Below are 16,619 nucleotides of genomic sequence, written 5' to 3' on the forward strand. Positions count from 1 at the left end.
TCCTGCTGCATGTTGCAATTTGAACCCCACAGAGGGGATTCCTGCTGCTGTGTGTTGCAATTGAAACCCCACAGAGGGGATTCCTGCTGCGTGCAGACCCACTCTTGTCCTTCTTAGAACCATAGGATGGCTTGGGTTGGAAGGGACCTCGAGGATCACGAAGCTCCAACCCCCCTGCTGCATGCAAGGCCACCAACCTCCATATCAAACACTGCACCAGGCTGCCCAGGACCCATCCAACCTGGCCTTGAATCCAGGGCTGGTTGGGGCACCCACAGCCTTGCTGTGCAGCTGTTCCAGCACCTCACTGCTCTCATAGTAAAATACTTTCCCCTGACATCCGACCTCAATGTGCCCTCCTTCAGCTTCAAACCATTTCCCCTGGTCCTGCTGTTATCCACCCTCTCAAAGACTCGACTCCCCACCTGTTTATAGGCTTCCTTCAGGTACTGGAAAGCTGCACTGAAGAGCAGCCTCCTCTTCTCCAGGCTGAATAAACTCAGCTCCCTCAGCTTGTCTTCATATGGAAGGTGCTGCAGCCTCTGCCCATCTCAGTGCCCTTCCTCTCCAACAGCTTTATTTTGCATTCAGACCCCCACACCTGGCTGCAATACTCCAGATGAGGCCTCACAAGAGCAGAGCAGTGGAATTGACCCCCTCTCCGTCCCCCATCCCAGGATCCCATTTGCTTTCCAAGCTGTAATCACGCACTGCTGCCTCACGTTCAGCTTTTCACCCCCAGGATCCCTCAGGGCTGCTCTCCAGAACTGCTCCTCTCACTCTGCACCTGGGATTCCTCTCTCCCAAATGCAAAACTTTGCATCTTCCTGTGTTGAACCTCATTAGATTCACCCAGCCTCAACTTTTGGTGGCGTCCCTTCCTTCCATGGTGCCAGCAATGCTTTCTGCCCTGTAGGTTTTCAGCTGAATGCCAGGCGTGGGATGAACTCCTGCAGCGCTACCAGAAGGATGCAGAGGAAACATCCAGGTATGAATTGTGGCAAAACCTTTGGATGGAAAAATAAAATAAAATAAAATAAAATAAAATAAAATAAAATAAAATAAAATAAAAGCAGAATTGTCCTTTGTGCAACGGAGAAATGCTTTGTCTTCCAGGCAGCTGGAGGAGTGCAGGAGCAAACAGGGCCGGGAAGAGCCTCCCAATTACCTGCAGACATCGCAGGCCGAGGTGCTCAGCACCAAACCTAATTACCAGAGGATGCTGGATGAGCAGGGAGAGGTGCTGAGCTGCATGGAGCTGGTGGTGAGTCCCCTGTCAAAGCGTGGGTTCGTTCGGAGCGAGAAAAGTTTGCCCTTTAATTAATGATAATTGGGGTGGGTTTTACTGGGTGATGTCAGACATCCTTAAAGCAGAAGGATCGGCCCCAGGAACATTGGCAGCTTCTCCCTACCACAGGCTCTGTTTCATCCTCTTAATAAACACCTTGCACTTAATGCATCTCTCTGCTTTTCCCCTTGGCAATTAACGGCGTGAATAATTAACGGTGCTTTTTTTTTTTTTTTTTAATTATTGCTGTTTTACAGCTCGATGAAATGCAGCAGGCGGCGAAATTGGTGCGGGCTTTCAGTGAGGACAGCAGGGAGTACCTGCGGGGGCTGTCTGAGCAGCTGGGTGAGCTCAGGGCCCCCCCAGTGTGTCCCCATGGGGGGGTGGCACTGTGTCCCTATGGGGGGTGGCACTGTGTCCCTTTGTGGGTGGCATTGTGTCCCTGGGGGGGCGTGAGGAGGGGGGTGACACTTTGTCCCCATGGGGGTGATATTGTGTCCCTGTGTGGGTAACATGTCCCAATGGGGGATGATGCTGTGTCCCTTTGGGGGTGGCATTGCGTCCCCATGGTGTGACGCTGTGTCCATGGGGTGAGTGACGCAATGTGCCAAGGTGGGGTGACATTGTGTCCTTGTGTGGGACCCTGTATGGGTGACACTTTGTCCCCATGGGGGGTGATGTTGTGTCCCAATGTGGAGTGACTATGCCTCAGGATGGGAGGGGGGGGTGACACTGTGTCCCTTTGTGGGTCGCATTGTGGGCCTGGGGGGGGGGGGGGGGGGGATGTGGAGTGGGGGTGACACTTTGTCCCCATGGGGGGTGATGTTGTGTCCCTGTGTGGGTGACGTTGTGTCCCCATGGAGTGATGCTGTGTCTCAGTGGGGGGGTGACATCGCATCCCTATGGGAGGTGACATCGTGTCCGTGCCTGGTTGATGCTGCATCCCATTAGAGGCGACTCAGCTCTCTGTGCCCATCTCCTGCAGCCGCACGGACCTTCCGCCAGCTGGAAAACTCACCGGTGCGGAAGCTGATCGCAGCCCCGGGCCGGAAAGCACCGCCGGAGGGCTGAACGGAGCTGAATGCGGCGCTGCGGGTGCGGCGCTCCCAATAAACGGCCCCGAGTGGGCGAAGTGCGCATGCGCGCCGTCTCCGCCTGCTTCCCGCTTCCGCGTTTGAAAGCGTTGGGGGAGGGCGTTCAAGGCAATGCTTTTCGTTGGTCGCTCCGCGCGTCGCTCGAAACGCGGCCTCCAATCATTTCGTTCCGCGCTCTGCGCCAGCCAGTAGCAGAGCGAGGAGCGCCGCGGTGACGCTCCGCCCCTTTTTACCTCAGCGAGGAGGCGGCCATGATGGCGGCGGCGGCGGAGGAAGCTGCTCCGCTGAGCGGTGTGGGCTGGGCGGCGGGACCCGAGGCGGCTCCAGCGGGCTGGAGCGTGGTACGATGGGAAGCCGCGGCCCGACGGGAGGCTGCAAGACGAGGGTGAGGCTGCAATTCGAGGGGAAGCTCCGATGCGGCCCGGCCCTCACCCTGTGCGCACCCCACAGATCACCACCAGCGTCGAGGGCAGCGCTGCCAACCTGGGTAAAGGCTTCGGACACAAGGGCGGGTACCTGTGTGTGAGCACCGCAGCTCCGGTACGGTGAAAATGGGGCAAAATCGGGCGGTGGGGCGGATCCAGGGGTCCCTCCTGTGCTCTGGGCCCGATCCCGCGGCCCCTCCTGAGCTCTGGGCCCCTGCAGGGCTCGGCTGGCTCTGTGGTGACCGACGTCCTGGTGCTGAGCGACCGAAGTCCGCAGCCCACGGGCTACAGCCGCGCCCCCGAGTTCCCGGAGCCTCGTAAGTGCCTTTGGGAGGAAGCTGTGGGGTTTGGCGGAGCTCCGTCCTCATTTGTGGGCTCCTGTTTCATCCCCCAGGTTCCGGTGCATCCCGTAAGAAGAGGCTCTATGTGAGGTTGCAGCCCCGTGTGGCTGCTGAGACGGCTGTGTTTGACATCAAACTGAGTGGGAAGAGTAGAGCTGTGCCACAGTACATGAAGATCGGGTAAAGGAAGAAACCAAACCCCCCAGCCCCCCAAAACACAAAATAAATGCACAAATAATGGGCTGCCTGCCACCGTTTGGCCCTATTCCCCCCTTCTTCCTGCGTTCTCACCCTTTTTCCTGTTCCAAAATGTTCCATTTCCCCATTTTTGTTGTTTTTAACCATTTTTTTTTCTTCCTCTAGGGAAATCGGTAGCTTTGCCATCTGGTGTAAGAAAGGAACTCTTCCTAAATGCAGCCCTCCTGTCCCCAAGCCCAGAACAGTTAGCCTGGGGCTGAAGCAGCTCTCCTTGGCTGACTCTGAACAGCAGTACGTATACATTGACCTCATCTCCTACCTGGGGCTGGGAGCAGGTCCTGCTGCTAGTGGTGTTAAGGCTTTGTGGCTCATTACCTGTTAATGAGAGTCAGCTGTGTGCTGACTAAATGAGCAGTGTCCAAATGAGGGACACCTGGGGAAAAACAGCTGTAAGCATTGGTCTGAATTGGGACTGAGCTGATGGGAAAGAGCTCTGTGGGGAAGGACCTGGGGGGTCCTGGTGGCCAAGAAGGCCAACAGAACCCTGGGATGCTTTGCCCAAAGCGTGGCCAGCTGGGTGCTCTGCACTGGGGAGGCCCCATCTGGAGCACTGGGCCCAGTGCTGGGCTGGGCTCCTCAGGCTGATGGGGAACTGAGCCCAGCGCAGGCTGCAGAGATGCTGGGGGCCTGTAGTACCTGGTGGGGACAGGCTGAGAGGCCTGGGGCTGTGCAGCTGGGGAGGAGAAGGCTGAGAGGGATCTGAGAGGGTGGGGGCCAGCAGGATGGGGCTGGGCTGCGTTTGGTGGTGCTCAGTGACAGGGGGCACAAAGCAGAGATCAGGGATTTCCATCTGAGCAAGAAAGACAAGTTCTGTGCTGTGTGAGTGGCAGAGCCCTGGCACAGCTACCCAGAGAGGTGGTGGGGTGTCCTTCCACAGAGAGATTTGGACCTACCTGGATGTGACCCTGGGCACTGTGCTGCAGGGATAGGGAACTGCTTTAGGGGAAGTCAGACTGGGGGAGCTCTAGAGGTCCCTTCAGCCCCTGTGGATCTGTCATTCCATGATATTAATTCCATAGGTCACCAGAGAAGCCCGTGGCTCGCTCTGCCTCCAGGCGTGCTTCCTTCACACTGCACAACTCGGCTGATGACGGCTCCAGCATCTACAACCTCTCAGGTACCCGTTCCTCTGTACCATAAAGCTGCACAAAGCAACTTCCCCTGCTGAAGGAGTTCTGTTCCTTTTAAACACTGGAACACAGATTGTAGAGCTTTCTCTTAGTGAGCCCTCTTTCTCCTTTCCTGAAAGCCCTCACCTGCTCAACGCAGTGCTGGATTTCAGAGTGGCTCCTTTGTTGCTATTAAAATCTCTGCCCCTTCTCTTTCCAGCGATGGATGGAGTCCCTTTCACACTACACCCCAAATTCGAGCGCAGCCCCAAATCCGACAGCAATGTGAGTGTTCCTTCCAGCTGCTGCCGTTCTGTTATTCCCCATCCCACCTCACAACTAAAAACCCATTTCGTTTCAGGCCATTCTCACTGACCTGACTGTCAAATCGCTCGCTGACATTGAGAAAGAGGTAATTAAACACCTCCTTCTCTTGGGGTGAGTGATGGCAACGCTCTGAATTGCCCAAATCCCACCCTTTTTCTCTGCTCGTTTCCAGTACAACTACACCTTTGTAGTGGAACGGACGGCGGCCGCTCGCCTCCCTCCCTCCATTTGCTGACAGCACTCAGTGCCATGAGGACGTGAAGCACTGACCCTCTCCCTAATTAAGATCCAATTACAGGAAGTGCTGAGGGATGACAATAAAGGCGTTTCTCTCATCGCCTGCCAAAGTATTTTCGTAATGTTTTCGGGACGCACGGCTGCGATAGAGGAGTTCCTGGTGCTGTTGCTTCTGTGATTTGAAGCGTGTGGGGCTGTATGGGTGTGTTTATGACTGTGTTTCTTCTCCTGTGCTTTGACAACACTACAGCTCTGCTCTGAACGTCAACTCCTGCTGCATTTTAGTGTTTCTGGGTGTCACCTTTGAGCCTCATCCTCCCTTCTATGTATACTCCCCATTAAAAATATCACAAAGGAAGTCCCAGCCACATTTCAAAATACTTCAGGCTTGACTTTTTAGTTACCAAATTCTGTAAACGTCTCCTGGAGCGGGGCAGTACAAAACTCCCACCGGGCGCTGCGTCCTGGGAACACCAAAAAGTCATTTCACAGAGGTGATTTCCACGTGAGATGGGAGGAAACTCTCCCCGGAGCTCAAGAGCTGCTCTCAAATCATAGGGATGATTTTTGGGGTGCCCCCCAGCAGGGCCCTGGCGCTGTGTTCACGAAGGCACTTTGAGTTTTGCTCTCCCCAGTAGGAACTGAAGGATGCGGTCCGCCAACAAAGCAAGGAAGAAGTCGGCCAGCAGCACCTCCGTGATAATGATCTTGAACTGGGAAACAAATGCAACAGTGAGCATCAGTCCTCCCTCCATTGCACAAGACCTAAAAGGTGCTGAGCGGTGAACCTCTGCAGCTGCTGCTACTCTGAACGCTGTACTTAAAGCTACTTTCTGCTGGCTGTGAGAGCCTTAACGGTGTGAGGACGGGCTGCAGGGGGAGCACAGCGAAGCACCACACGCTCACCTCAGTAGGGATTTCCACCAGCCCAAACTGTTCGTTGAATTCAGGCGACGAACCCGTGAGCAGCCCCACGATGGCCAACCCTGAGAGGATGATGCTCCACAGCAGCGGTTTGTTCTCCTGCAGGCTCTCCATGAAGGGATGACCCTAAAACGCAGCGGGGAGGAACTGTCAGCAGGTGCTGCTGTGCTCGTGGGACATTTCAGGTTAGGGGATAAGGAGGAGCGTGGGGCACACAGCTTCATCCAACGCGAACCGAAAGTGGGAGCTTTCTTCTGCAGAGCACCGAGCAACCCGTAGGTTGCGATCAGAGAAGAGCAGTGCTTTGTTTCAGTGGCACAATTGCTCCTCTGGATGTGAGCGAAGCGTGGCTTGCCTTGTAGTTGATAGCAAACGTGGCCATCTGCATCGCCATGGACATGATGTACACGGTGCTGTTCACCAGGCTGGGCTCAAACTCCTTGTACAGATCCACAAACTCTTCCCGTCTAAGAAAAGAGCAGAGCTGCAGAGTGGGATCACCACAAGCAAAGCTTCCCCCCAAACTCCCCTCCTCCCCAAACCCCAATTTATTTGGTATTACACACAAATTCAGACGGGCAACAGCGCTCTGCTTTCATAGCACCCTGCTGCAAGCACAGCTCATGGGAATGGCGGCACTGGAAGGGTTGGGAGGAACTGCTGGAGGTCGTCTGTCCAACCCCTCCTGCTAACGTAGGGAACTCTTGGCCACACATCAAAAATCAAGTGGAAAAAATAGGTTTTTTTTTTAAAAAGGCTTTCCAGCAGTGCCTCCGTTGGTGGGTTTTTTGGTGGTTTTTTTTTCCCCAGAGAAAGAGCAGCACGTGCTGGCTTTCTCCACTCTCCTCCTTTGAGAACAGCTCAGATGTGGCTCATGGGGACGTGAGGCGATGGCTGATGACCTTAAGAGGCCTTTGGTAATACTTTGCTAACAACGGCTCTAGGAGGAGCTGCTCCTGTGCTGGAGGAAGGGACACTTACTTGGAACCACTGCGCACCTGGGCACCGCGGTACAGGTAAACGAGGCTGAGGAAATGCACCAGGAACTGCAGCAGCACCGTCAGCACCGTGTAGAGATTGAAGATGTTCGGCAGCGGGCGCTCCTTGGACAGAGTCTTCAAAGGCTGGGAGCAGAAAGCAAGCAGGGTTGGCTACAGAGTTTCAGAACCTACAGAGTTTCAGACCTACAGAGTTTCAGACCTCTCTGTGCAGCTTTCCCCCACTCTGGGTTTGTTTGTTAATTAAAACAAGCTTCATTTTGGAGAGGGGCACTCTTGCAGTAGTCCTGATACAAGAAACACGGACCGGGTGCTGTCCCAACACGCTGCCTTCCCCGTACCTTTGACCTGGAGATGAAAAGGAAGCAGCCAGCCAGCAGCAGCCCCTGCAGGGTGGCCTGGAAGTCACTGAACTTCACCCCTTCCAAGTAGAGGACGCTCTGGCTGTAGGCCAGGATCAGGGCGTTCAGGGCGAGGATCTTGAACATCTGGAGCGTCGTCACGAGCGTGCAGCGACCTTGCTTGATCACGTGGCAGACTGAGGAGGAAGAGGAAGAGGTTGGAAGCGGAACAGAAGAGCTCTGGGGAGGGAGCTTTGTGCCTCAGCCCTCTTCTGAAGCAGTACAGGGGGAAGGATCAGCACGGAAAGACCCCCCCACCACGCAAACAGGCAAAGCTGTCAGTTTGGGAGCGCTTCTCACCGCCCCACGCTCCCCCTCCCCTTATTCCTCAATCCCACTGGTGGAATGGGGACACGTAGAGATCCGCACCACGCACTCAGCTCCCGCCTGCACTTACTGCACTGGATGGAGGAGAGCTTGGAGGTGAAGGGGGCCGCGATGCTGGCATCACCCAGCTTCACCACCGGCACGCGGTCCTCCTCCAAATCCTTCAGCACCTGACTGATCCGCTCCTGCAGGGCAGAAGAGAAAGGCACGTTGCACACCTTCACAGCGCTGCCCTCCCCTCTTCCTTCTTTCAAGCCAAAGAGAAGTCCTTGTGCTCACAGCACAGCTGTAGGATCTCTCCAGTAAAGCAAGGAGCTGCTTTTCTCCATCCCCAGCAGCACACCAAGAAGGAAAGAAAAGCATTAGTGGGATTTTTGACATCTCATTACCGACCCTCTGCACGGCCAGCTGCTCCTCTCGCTGGGACATGACTCTGTGCTTGGCACCACGCGACGTGGGCTTCACCGTCCCGCTCCCCAGCGGTGCTGCAGCGGGCCTGGACTCACTGGGACCATCCCGAGGCCTCTTCTTCCTCTCAGGCAGTCTCTCAGGAGCGTTGGCCAGCAGAGCCACTCCTGAAATAAGCAAAACATGATCTGTGGGGTGGAATGCTGCGCTCCCTTTGCTGGCAAACGGGAATCCTGACGGCGATCTACGCGTGCAGCCAGTTATGGAGTGACTGCAAGCCTCTCACACTGGTTGAAATAAAAAAGCTTTGAAAAGAGAAAAGGGAGAAGGGAGATTTAGGAAGAATCTCCCTTCCATAAAGATGTGTTTGCAGCCAAATCCCACTGCTTGCTTGTACGTGCACAGCAGGTATTCCACCAGCACAGAGATCCTTCTTTATCTCGCTTTCTGCCCCTGAACGATGTTGGTCAGATCAATTCCAGCCCCAAAACAAGAGAAATTAACATCGATTTTGTGTTTAGGAACTGCCACCAAACTCAGTGGCGCTCACATGGGCGTCCTGCAGTGCACTCACCCACATCTGCGTGTTTCAGAGCTCCGACGTCGTTGGTCCCATCCCCACACATCAGCGTGACGTAGCCCAGGCTCTTCAAAGTAGTGATCACAAACTCCTGCCCAAAAGAACTGTGTGGTGAGAATTGGCAGAGCAGCTGAGCTGGATGATGCGCCTTGGCTGAGCGCTGCTGTGTGGTGGGAACTCATTGCCTTCCAAGCCACGCTCCAAAAGGTTCACCCTAGGTCTTAATTTTAGGAGCTAAAAGGGCCCAGTGCCTTCAGGATAATGACAGCCCACATCCTGAGCTCTGTTTCTTGCTGCCAGCTGGCTCGGAATAGCGCGAGAGGTTTTGCTCGTTGGCTGATAACAGCTTTAGCATTAATCATGAGCGACGCTGCTGCTGCTGCTACCCACCAGATGATCCCCACGGGTAAACCAGCAAAATGTGGGTTTTATCACCTCTCACCTTCTGCTTCGGCACCACTCTGGCAAACACTTGGACGTGCGGGATGAGCCGCAGCAGCTGCTGTCTGTTCAGAGCCTGCAGGTGAGAGAGACCTTCCCCTGTCACGCAGAGGTCGTAGCGCTGCGTCAGCTCCCGCAGGGAGGTGGGCAAAATGGGGAACACGATGGCACCGTCGATGGACTGCCACTGCCAGGTGGAATCTGCAAAGAGAAGCTCTCATCGTATCCCAGCGTGGAGAGGGACAGAGGACAGAGGGTTATCTGGGACTTTGGAAAGCAAACGAGCCCTTTTCGTTATCGGCATCAAGCAGCCGTGCTTGTAGTATGGGACTGCAGTGCTCCAGGAGGGATTTGGCTGCTGAAGCCACTGCTGCATGAAATCAGTCACCTTTGCTGGCAGGAGGCTGCAGAATGAGTGTGTGTTCCCTCTGGAGGAAGTGCAGCTCCCTGGCCACGTGGCAGGCGGTCAGAGGGTTGTCTCCTGTTATCATCACTACCTGAGGGGAAAGTACAAGAGGTCAGTGTCATTTCTGTGGGCACTGAGAAGAGTTCTGCCCAGCAGAGATCCTGGAGATGTTCCCTATGAGGTGTAGCTCAGTGAGGCACCTTCAAGAAAGGCTTTTTCTCCAGGCCACAGCAAATCCCATTGCAAAAATAACACCACATCCACGCTGCTTCCCTGCCTTCATCACCGGGAACCCTTTGCCTTCACTCCAAAGGCACCAAAATTCCACATCCCGAGCTGCCAGCGAGGCCAGGATGTCGCTGCCTGCGATGCTTACGTGGTGCGACGCGTTCTGGATCTCCCTGATGACGGATCTGGAGTCCGTTTTGAGAGGGCAGGAAACCACAATGAAGCCAGCAAAGCGAAGGTCACACTCCAGAGCTTCACGCTTCATCTCTCGCACCTGCCACAGCAAAATGGGGGAAAACCCTTTGATTCTGTGATTGATTTTGTGATTGATTTGGTGAAAACTGGAGCACCGCCCGATGCTTTGCTGTTTTGTCTGCTGGTGGGTGCTTCTTTGCGACAAAAGCATCAGCTGGGAGAAAATTTGTGCTCTGAGAAGCACAGAGCAGTCCCAGCTCATCCCCAGCTGCTCTACAGGGCAGATCTCTTGGAGATAAAGCTGAAGAGATGGCCCTGAAAAGCGTTGTGCATTCTCATCCCCATCTAACAGGAGGTTTGCAGGTAAGAAGTTCAGCGCTGGGCTTCCACGAGGGAAGAGCTGCTGCTTTACAGACAGGAAAGCAGAAGTATTGCTTGGTGAAGATAAAACTGGGAGCACCTCACTGAGGCCGTGCTCTTCCCAGAAGGTCCAAATTATAAACAGCAACGCAGTTATGACAGCTTTGGGCATCCACAAACCCAAAGATCTCCCCCCAGTCTTCCACAACCAAGCTCACGCCATCTCTCTTTTGCTTTAAGAGACCGAAGGATTTAAGCTCCATTTTTTTTTTCAATCTGAAGGCTGAAAAAGAAAGCATACCTGCTGGTGAGTGAGGTGCCCCAGTTCCTTGTAGCCCAGGGCCAGCACTCGTGCCCCCTCGTGTGAGATTTCAGTGTGCACAGCGTGGTAATTGCTTGGGCACTGAGATAACTGGAGAAAATGGGGGGGAAAAGTCACATTAACGCCGTCATGAAGATGTAGAGTGTTCCAGTATTAAATACGGTGAGGGGAGGGGTCCTGTTCAAACAAGAGCAAAAGTGGAGGAACCACTTGTGCCAGCAGAAGGCGTGGGGTATGAGCAGAGGGCAGAATCCCCACACCGCACTGGGGTTGGGCTGGAATTCCCCCTCTCCTCCAGTGGGCTTTGGGCTCAAGGCACGTTCTTCACAAAGACAAAATCCCCATGTCCTGAATCCAGCTTCTAGGGTAAAATTCCCACATCCTATGACTGGATTTCAGGACAAAATCCCCTCATCCCAAGCTCAGGTTCCAGGACAGAATCCGTCTGTCCCACATCCAGCTATTAGGGCAAAATCCCCACATCCTGCATCCAGGTTCCAGGACAGAATCCCTCTGTCCCACATCCAGCTATTAGGGCAAAATCCCCACATCCTGCATCCAGGTTCCAGGACAGAATCCCTCTGTCCCACATCCAGTTATTAGGGTAAAATCCCCATACCCTCTATCAGGGTTCAAAGACAAGATCCTTCTGTCTTGCCTCTCCAAAAATCTCCATGTCCCGAATCCGGGTTCTAGGACAAAATCCCCACACCCAGGTTCCAGGACAAACTCTCTACATCCCAAATCCGGCTTCCAGGACAAAAACCCCCCAATCCCACCACATCCAGTTTCCAGACTCGGTGGGTTGAAAGCGAGGTATGAAGCCCACGTGCCACAGAAGGCCCTCGGTGTCCTGGAGAGCTGCGCTCACCATTTTGTGCAGCGTCTCCGGGGCCCCTTTCACAGCTGCAATGTAACAGAGATCAGCGGCGCCGATCTTCTCGTACGACGCCAAGACAGACATTCTTTTCAGGGCACTGGCAAAATGAAAGCGCTGGTGAATTTTCAGTCCCTGAGTTTTAATACTTCTGGAGAAAACTTTCTCATCTGGAAACAAAGAGATCAGGAAATCCTGAAAGGTTTCTCAGTAGCAGAAGCAACATCCCTCCCCTTCGGGTCCCGGTCACGATTCCATTGCTGCAATGCGAATCCCACCCCCAATGCATGGAGAACTATTAGAACTAAAGGCACCACCCAGAGTGGGAATACCCACAGCCCTGAGAGTGGATTTCTGCTATTCACTGTCCCCTAAATCTGCAGCATGAGGATCTCTGCTGCCCCAAACGCGCCTCGGAATTTGCTATTTGCAAGATGTCAGCGTGAGGCGTGGGAAATGGCCGCAGATCCGGTAATTCTACGCTCAGATCTGGCAAAAAACAGCCATCCATCCTCCATGAACAAAGGCATAAAGGTGTCTTTTTTTTTTACCTTTGGTCAGGGTCCAGTCCACCGCCGTCAGCATCGCCTTCTCCAACGGATCCCCCACCAACGTCCCATCATCCAACTGCACGAGCGAGTGGCACGTAGCGATGGCTCGGTGGGTTTCTATAGGGATGTCAGAGACGGGCATCACTTCCTTCCCATCCCTGCAGCACAACAAAGAAGAAGGCTGTGTTAACAGCCCCGTTTCGATGCTCTGAAACAGATTTGGGGATTTTTCCCAGCCTATTCTTCCCCCCTAGAATTCATATTCTGTGATGGCAAACAGCAGAGCTACTCATGGCAAGGTGTGGGAAGCCCAGCTCTGCTGGCCAATGCCCATCATCTCAGCCGCTTCTCCAGAACAGATCCGAGCAGAGCACTCCAAAAAAGGAGCCCGAATTAACACACGTAAACAGCCACGCAATAAAAGGGGCCGAGAGATCTCTGTGCTCCGAGCGCTGCGGAAACAAACGAGGAAACCAGAAGGATTCAATTCAGGCACCCACCTGAGCCCGGCCACTCCTCTCACCACCAGGTGGTCGCTGGTCAACGTGCCGGTTTTGTCAAAGCAGCAAACCTCCACTTTGCCCGCAAAGGGGATGCGGAAGGGCTCTGTGCAGTACACATCTCAGAGGGAGAAGAGGGAAATTCTGTTACAGGTCGGCTGGTGCAAAGCAGGGAGAGCTCAGCGGCTTTTCAACGCGAGGCAAAAGGTATCAATGCGGTGCTCGGAGTCAGTGAGCTCCCCGCTCTGAATTTCTGTGGTGTTTTAAAGCCAATTTGGCAGCAAAGCCGTCCCACGCTGAAGATGGTGAATTTCCTCCTGCACACATAGGAAGCTGCTGAGCACGCGGGCATTCATGTCAGCACTTTGGTTTGGCTCTTTTTGGACCCCCTTGAAAGCACAAACCCTCGGTTCTCCCCTTTGGGGTTGAAGCAAGCCCCTTTCCCACCCACCAGCTCCAAACATCGCATCGGATACCACCGCAGTGCAGAAACGGAGGAGCTGACAGCAATTTCACACCCACCAACATCCCCCACAGTTCCAGATGTACGAATCAATCGCAGAATCACACAGCTGGGAGGGCTTGGAAAGACCCTCCAAAGGCAGAAGCAGCCAGCATTTTGTTTCTGCCTTCTGTTTGGTACTCACAGAGTTTGGCCAAAGCGATGAGGGAGGTGTTGACGGCCAGGGAGAGCTCGATGGGAAGCTCAGGTGGAACAACGGACGTCAGTATCAACGTGCACTCGAGGAAGAGCTTGTAGCGATTCCTGCTGGGATCCTTGGTGCCTGTGGGGTGAGAGAAGTCCTGTGCCTCCTGCCCCACAGAACGAAGGGCAGCGCCCCAGAGAAGCACACCTACTTAGCAGGAGCTGTGGGAGGCCGAGAAAAGCAGCCAGAATGCAGTGTAGGCCATACAGAATCACAGAATCACAGAATCACCCGGGTTGGAAGGGACCTCAAGGATCATGGAGTTCCAACCCCCCCTGCCTGGCAGGGCCACCAAACATCCACATTCAGATCAGGTTGCCCAGGACCCCGTCCAACCTGGCCTTGAACACGTCCAAGGACGGGGCATCCACAACCTCCCTGGGCAGCCCGTTCCAGGGCCCAACCACTCTCCTAGTAAGGAACTTCCCCCTAACATCCAACCTAAATCTTCCCTCCCTCAACTCGGATCCATTTCCCCTCGTCCTGCTGTTATCAGCCCTTTTGAAGAGTTTACTCCCCTCCTGGGTGTGGGTTCCCTTCAGGTATTGATAGGCTGCCATGAGGTCACCCCGCAGCCTTCTCTTCTCCAGGCTGAACAAGCCCAACTCCCTCAGCCTGTCCTCATAGGGGAGCTGCTCCAGCCCCCTGATCATCTTAGTACCCTGAAAACCGGAGCAGCCCAACCCAGCTACACTCTCAGAAATTACACCTATCCTTCCCACAGCTCTGGGCCAGGTGCTGTGAGGAGGCGAGGAAGCAGCTCACCTTCGATCCAGACGTACGACGCGGCAGCGACGGCGAAGACCAGCAGGAAGAGGATGAAAATGAAGGTCTCTAAATTATTGGCTGTCACTCTCTTCACCCCGAAGAGGATTGTACGTAGCAACTTCCCCTGAGGAGAACAGCCTTCAGTGCAAGAAGCCAGCTCTGCAGCATGCACTGCTTTGTTAGAAACGTGTACAAAACCCAGTTTTACAATCACACTCCGCTGTTTTGGTCCCAGCTCTGTAACCCTCCAAAGAACCAGCAACCTTCAGTCCCCCACCCCACTGATCTGTCAAAACACCAAACCCGTTCTTCAGTCCCTCTTCACCATTGGTTGGGGGTTGGACTCGATGATCTCTACAGGTCCCTTCCAACCCCTACAATTCTGTGATTGCTTTTAAGGATCCTTACGTTTTCTATCCACCTCCAAAAAAGGAAAACCTGACGTTGGCAACAGCAGCCCTTGTGAACGTGCTCCAATTACCCTTTTCTGACCATAATCACAAAATACGTGGAGCTTAAATTTCCATACAAAGCCTGAACCCTAAAACCTGGCTGCCATGCTCCTGCACCGCGCACCACCCCGCTCCTTTGGCACGCTGCCTTTGTTCCTCTCCCACCCACATCACTGCCATGCCCCCATTTCCATCCCCCACTGCTCCCTCACTCCTGAAAGCACCGTATGAACACCACGAGGGAGCTGACAGAGGTGAGCAGGCATGCACACATCTTACCTGAGACGTGTTGAAGCCGGTCCTCAGAGCGTACGCCACGCATCCGTTGTCAACAGCTGGAATGGGAGCAAGATTGAAGGCCGTGAGCTTCTGACTGCCTTCTGTCTACTGTCTTTTATCATAGAGAAATTATGCTCAAAGCTTTGCGTTCCTCTCGCTTGCAAGGGAATAAAGTCAAACTTGAGGAGGAACTAACAGCAGTCTCACTATTGCAGTGCATGAGGTTGAGGAGAGCGACTCAATAACCGCCTCCAAAGGTTGCATTGAGCCCCATTAATTAATCCACGAGCATTTCATGCCCTCTCACACAGGGAATTTGCACGGGTACGTACGTTTCAGTCCCGTGCTGGCTTTCTGGGGTGGGATGTGCTGCACCACCTTCGTTCCACCAAATATGATGTGCAGCCGGGCATCCGTCTGCATGTCCAAAACGTGCTCTGGGCTGAGGTCCTCCACAGGCTCCTGCAGGACAATGCTCAGCTCTCAGGTTCACTGCTATTGACAAGTCAATGTGGAGCGCTCCTCTCTTTCCGCGTCCCACGTGAGGCGCCCTCAGCTTCACTCCAGCTAAAAGCAGCCCGAGGAGAACCCAGGAATTCACATGCTCTGGATTTGGAGCCAGACATCCCAGTGTGGGAGATGCAGTTCCCCCTCGGCACAGCGAGTTCAGCGAGGGAGGCTCTGAGATCGCTCCTTTATCATCTCTACATCCCCCCCTCGGTGCACCAAGAAGGGTTTTGAAGTTCTTTACGCTTTATTCCTCCCACCTCCACCCAACCAGAAGAATTCAGACAGGGGAATGCGTGGGAGGACAACGCCATGCCTTTGTAGTTCTGCCTCCAAGACTGGAGACGCAGCCAGAGCAAGCAGGCCTCCAGTTCTCATTTACCAGAAATCATCCATCGCTGGCAGGGAGATGAAAACAAGCAGGCCAGGCTGCTCACGCCAGCACACACACAGACAGACTGACAACGTGCACCTGACTGCAACGCCTTCGATATTTCTATTTTCCAAGCAGGACAAAACAGAATTGTTTCACACAGACCTTCATCTGCGGCACAGACTCTCCGGTCAGCATCGCTTCGTCCACAATGCACCTCCCGCGTAGGAGCAGCACATCACACGGCACGAGGTTTTCGTGAGGAGATCGGCCTGCCACGAAGACAATAAAACTCAGGAGCTGAGAGACAGAAGCGACGCGTGGCTGGCTGGAAGGGAACAGCTCTCCTTCCGTTTAGCTGAGATACAGAAGGCTCCTAAAGGTCTGAATCACCCCTGGGCTGCCAACTCCATCCCTTGACTCCGTGTCTCAAATAACCCCAAAGGTTATTTGGCCTCTGGTGAGGCTGGAAAAGTTCCCAATTCAAATCATTTCGTTCCCACTGACGCTTCAAAGACGGGGAAAGAGCCTTTAAAAGGGAAGCACAGCTGAGACAGAGCCCTGCCATTCCTTCCCCCCTTCCTTCCCAGGGAGGTGCTGTCAGCAGGAAGGAAACTCTTCATCTTCCCCCACGATTTATCTAGAGATCTACCTTCCTTCAAGACAACAAGAAGAGATCCAACTCTTAGAACCCCTCAGCTGTGGCACCGATGAACCAAAGCCCTCAAAAGTGCCCAAAACCAGGATGGATTTTTCGGTATTTGGGTATTTTTACACTGTGTGATTTCACTCAATGTCACTTCAAGAGTCAGGAGGAGCGCAGTTTTAAAACAGCTTTGGATCACGGGAAGCATTACCAATGGAGACGATATCCCCCGGGATGATCTCGTCGCTGGAAATGGGCCTCCACTTCCGATTTCGGTAGACCTGTAGAAA

The 16,619-nt window shown here is 54.0% G+C and overlaps 3 protein-coding genes across 3 annotated transcripts in view; 2 read left to right on the forward strand and 1 right to left on the reverse strand.

Moving 5' to 3' along the window:
* DSN1 (DSN1 component of MIS12 kinetochore complex) overlaps positions 1 to 2,425 on the forward strand; it is a 6,631-nt gene extending 4,206 nt beyond the window's left edge. Inside the window, exons 9-12 of the mRNA XM_042894317.1 lie at positions 917 to 988; positions 1,117 to 1,264; positions 1,546 to 1,633; positions 2,274 to 2,425. Of these exons, the coding sequence (XP_042750251.1) occupies positions 917 to 988; positions 1,117 to 1,264; positions 1,546 to 1,633; positions 2,274 to 2,359 (394 nt within the window). The 3' untranslated portion in view covers positions 2,360 to 2,425. The remainder of the gene's footprint in view (positions 1 to 916; positions 989 to 1,116; positions 1,265 to 1,545; positions 1,634 to 2,273) is intronic.
* Positions 2,426 to 2,606: 181 nt separating this feature from the next.
* On the forward strand, positions 2,607 to 5,189 carry MVB12A (multivesicular body subunit 12A). The gene is made up of 9 exons (XM_042894318.1): positions 2,607 to 2,723; positions 2,833 to 2,922; positions 3,028 to 3,124; positions 3,202 to 3,328; positions 3,512 to 3,637; positions 4,426 to 4,523; positions 4,736 to 4,800; positions 4,877 to 4,927; positions 5,015 to 5,189. Exons 1-9 carry the CDS (start codon positions 2,634 to 2,636, stop codon positions 5,075 to 5,077), a joined length of 807 nt encoding a protein of 268 aa, XP_042750252.1. The 5' UTR covers positions 2,607 to 2,633; the 3' UTR covers positions 5,078 to 5,189.
* Positions 5,190 to 5,449: 260 nt separating this feature from the next.
* ATP13A1 (ATPase 13A1) lies at positions 5,450 to 16,611 on the reverse strand. The gene is made up of 21 exons (XM_042894315.1): positions 16,541 to 16,611; positions 15,849 to 15,955; positions 15,136 to 15,265; positions 14,804 to 14,859; positions 14,070 to 14,196; positions 13,245 to 13,382; positions 12,598 to 12,718; positions 12,098 to 12,255; positions 11,541 to 11,716; positions 10,649 to 10,759; positions 9,941 to 10,066; positions 9,547 to 9,655; positions 9,160 to 9,359; positions 8,712 to 8,808; positions 8,123 to 8,304; positions 7,800 to 7,914; positions 7,343 to 7,539; positions 6,985 to 7,127; positions 6,359 to 6,470; positions 5,986 to 6,129; positions 5,450 to 5,792 (listed from the first exon to the last, which is right to left on the reverse strand). Exons 2-21 carry the CDS (start codon positions 15,879 to 15,881, stop codon positions 5,682 to 5,684), a joined length of 2,586 nt encoding a protein of 861 aa, XP_042750249.1. The 5' UTR covers positions 15,882 to 15,955; positions 16,541 to 16,611; the 3' UTR covers positions 5,450 to 5,681.
* Positions 16,612 to 16,619: the final 8 nt, after the last annotated feature.

The sequence above is a fragment of the Lagopus leucura genome, unplaced genomic scaffold (assembly GCF_019238085.1).
Source record: "Lagopus leucura isolate 7727_CA_CO unplaced genomic scaffold, USGS_WTPT01 223-1_obj-0_obj, whole genome shotgun sequence".
Lineage (NCBI taxonomy): Eukaryota > Metazoa > Chordata > Aves > Galliformes > Phasianidae > Lagopus > Lagopus leucura.

Coding starts and splice junctions, on each gene's coding strand:
- MVB12A (XM_042894318.1), top strand. CDS start 2,634: ATGATGGCGGCGGCGGCGGAGGAAGCTGCTCCGCTGAGCGGTGTGGGC. Junction 3,125..3,201: donor CCCCGAGTTCCCGGAGCCTC/GTAAGTGCCTTT, acceptor TTCATCCCCCAG/GTTCCGGTGCATCCCGTAAG. Junction 4,928..5,014: donor TCGCTGACATTGAGAAAGAG/GTAATTAAACAC, acceptor GCTCGTTTCCAG/TACAACTACACCTTTGTAGT.
- ATP13A1 (XM_042894315.1), bottom strand. CDS start 15,881: ATGCTGACCGGAGAGTCTGTGCCGCAGATGAAG. Junction 14,197..14,803: donor CCGGCTTCAACACGTCTCAG/GTAAGATGTGTG, acceptor TGTTCTCCTCAG/GGGAAGTTGCTACGTACAAT. Junction 7,540..7,799: donor GCTCTCCTCCATCCAGTGCA/GTAAGTGCAGGC, acceptor CTTCCTCCTCAG/TCTGCCACGTGATCAAGCAA.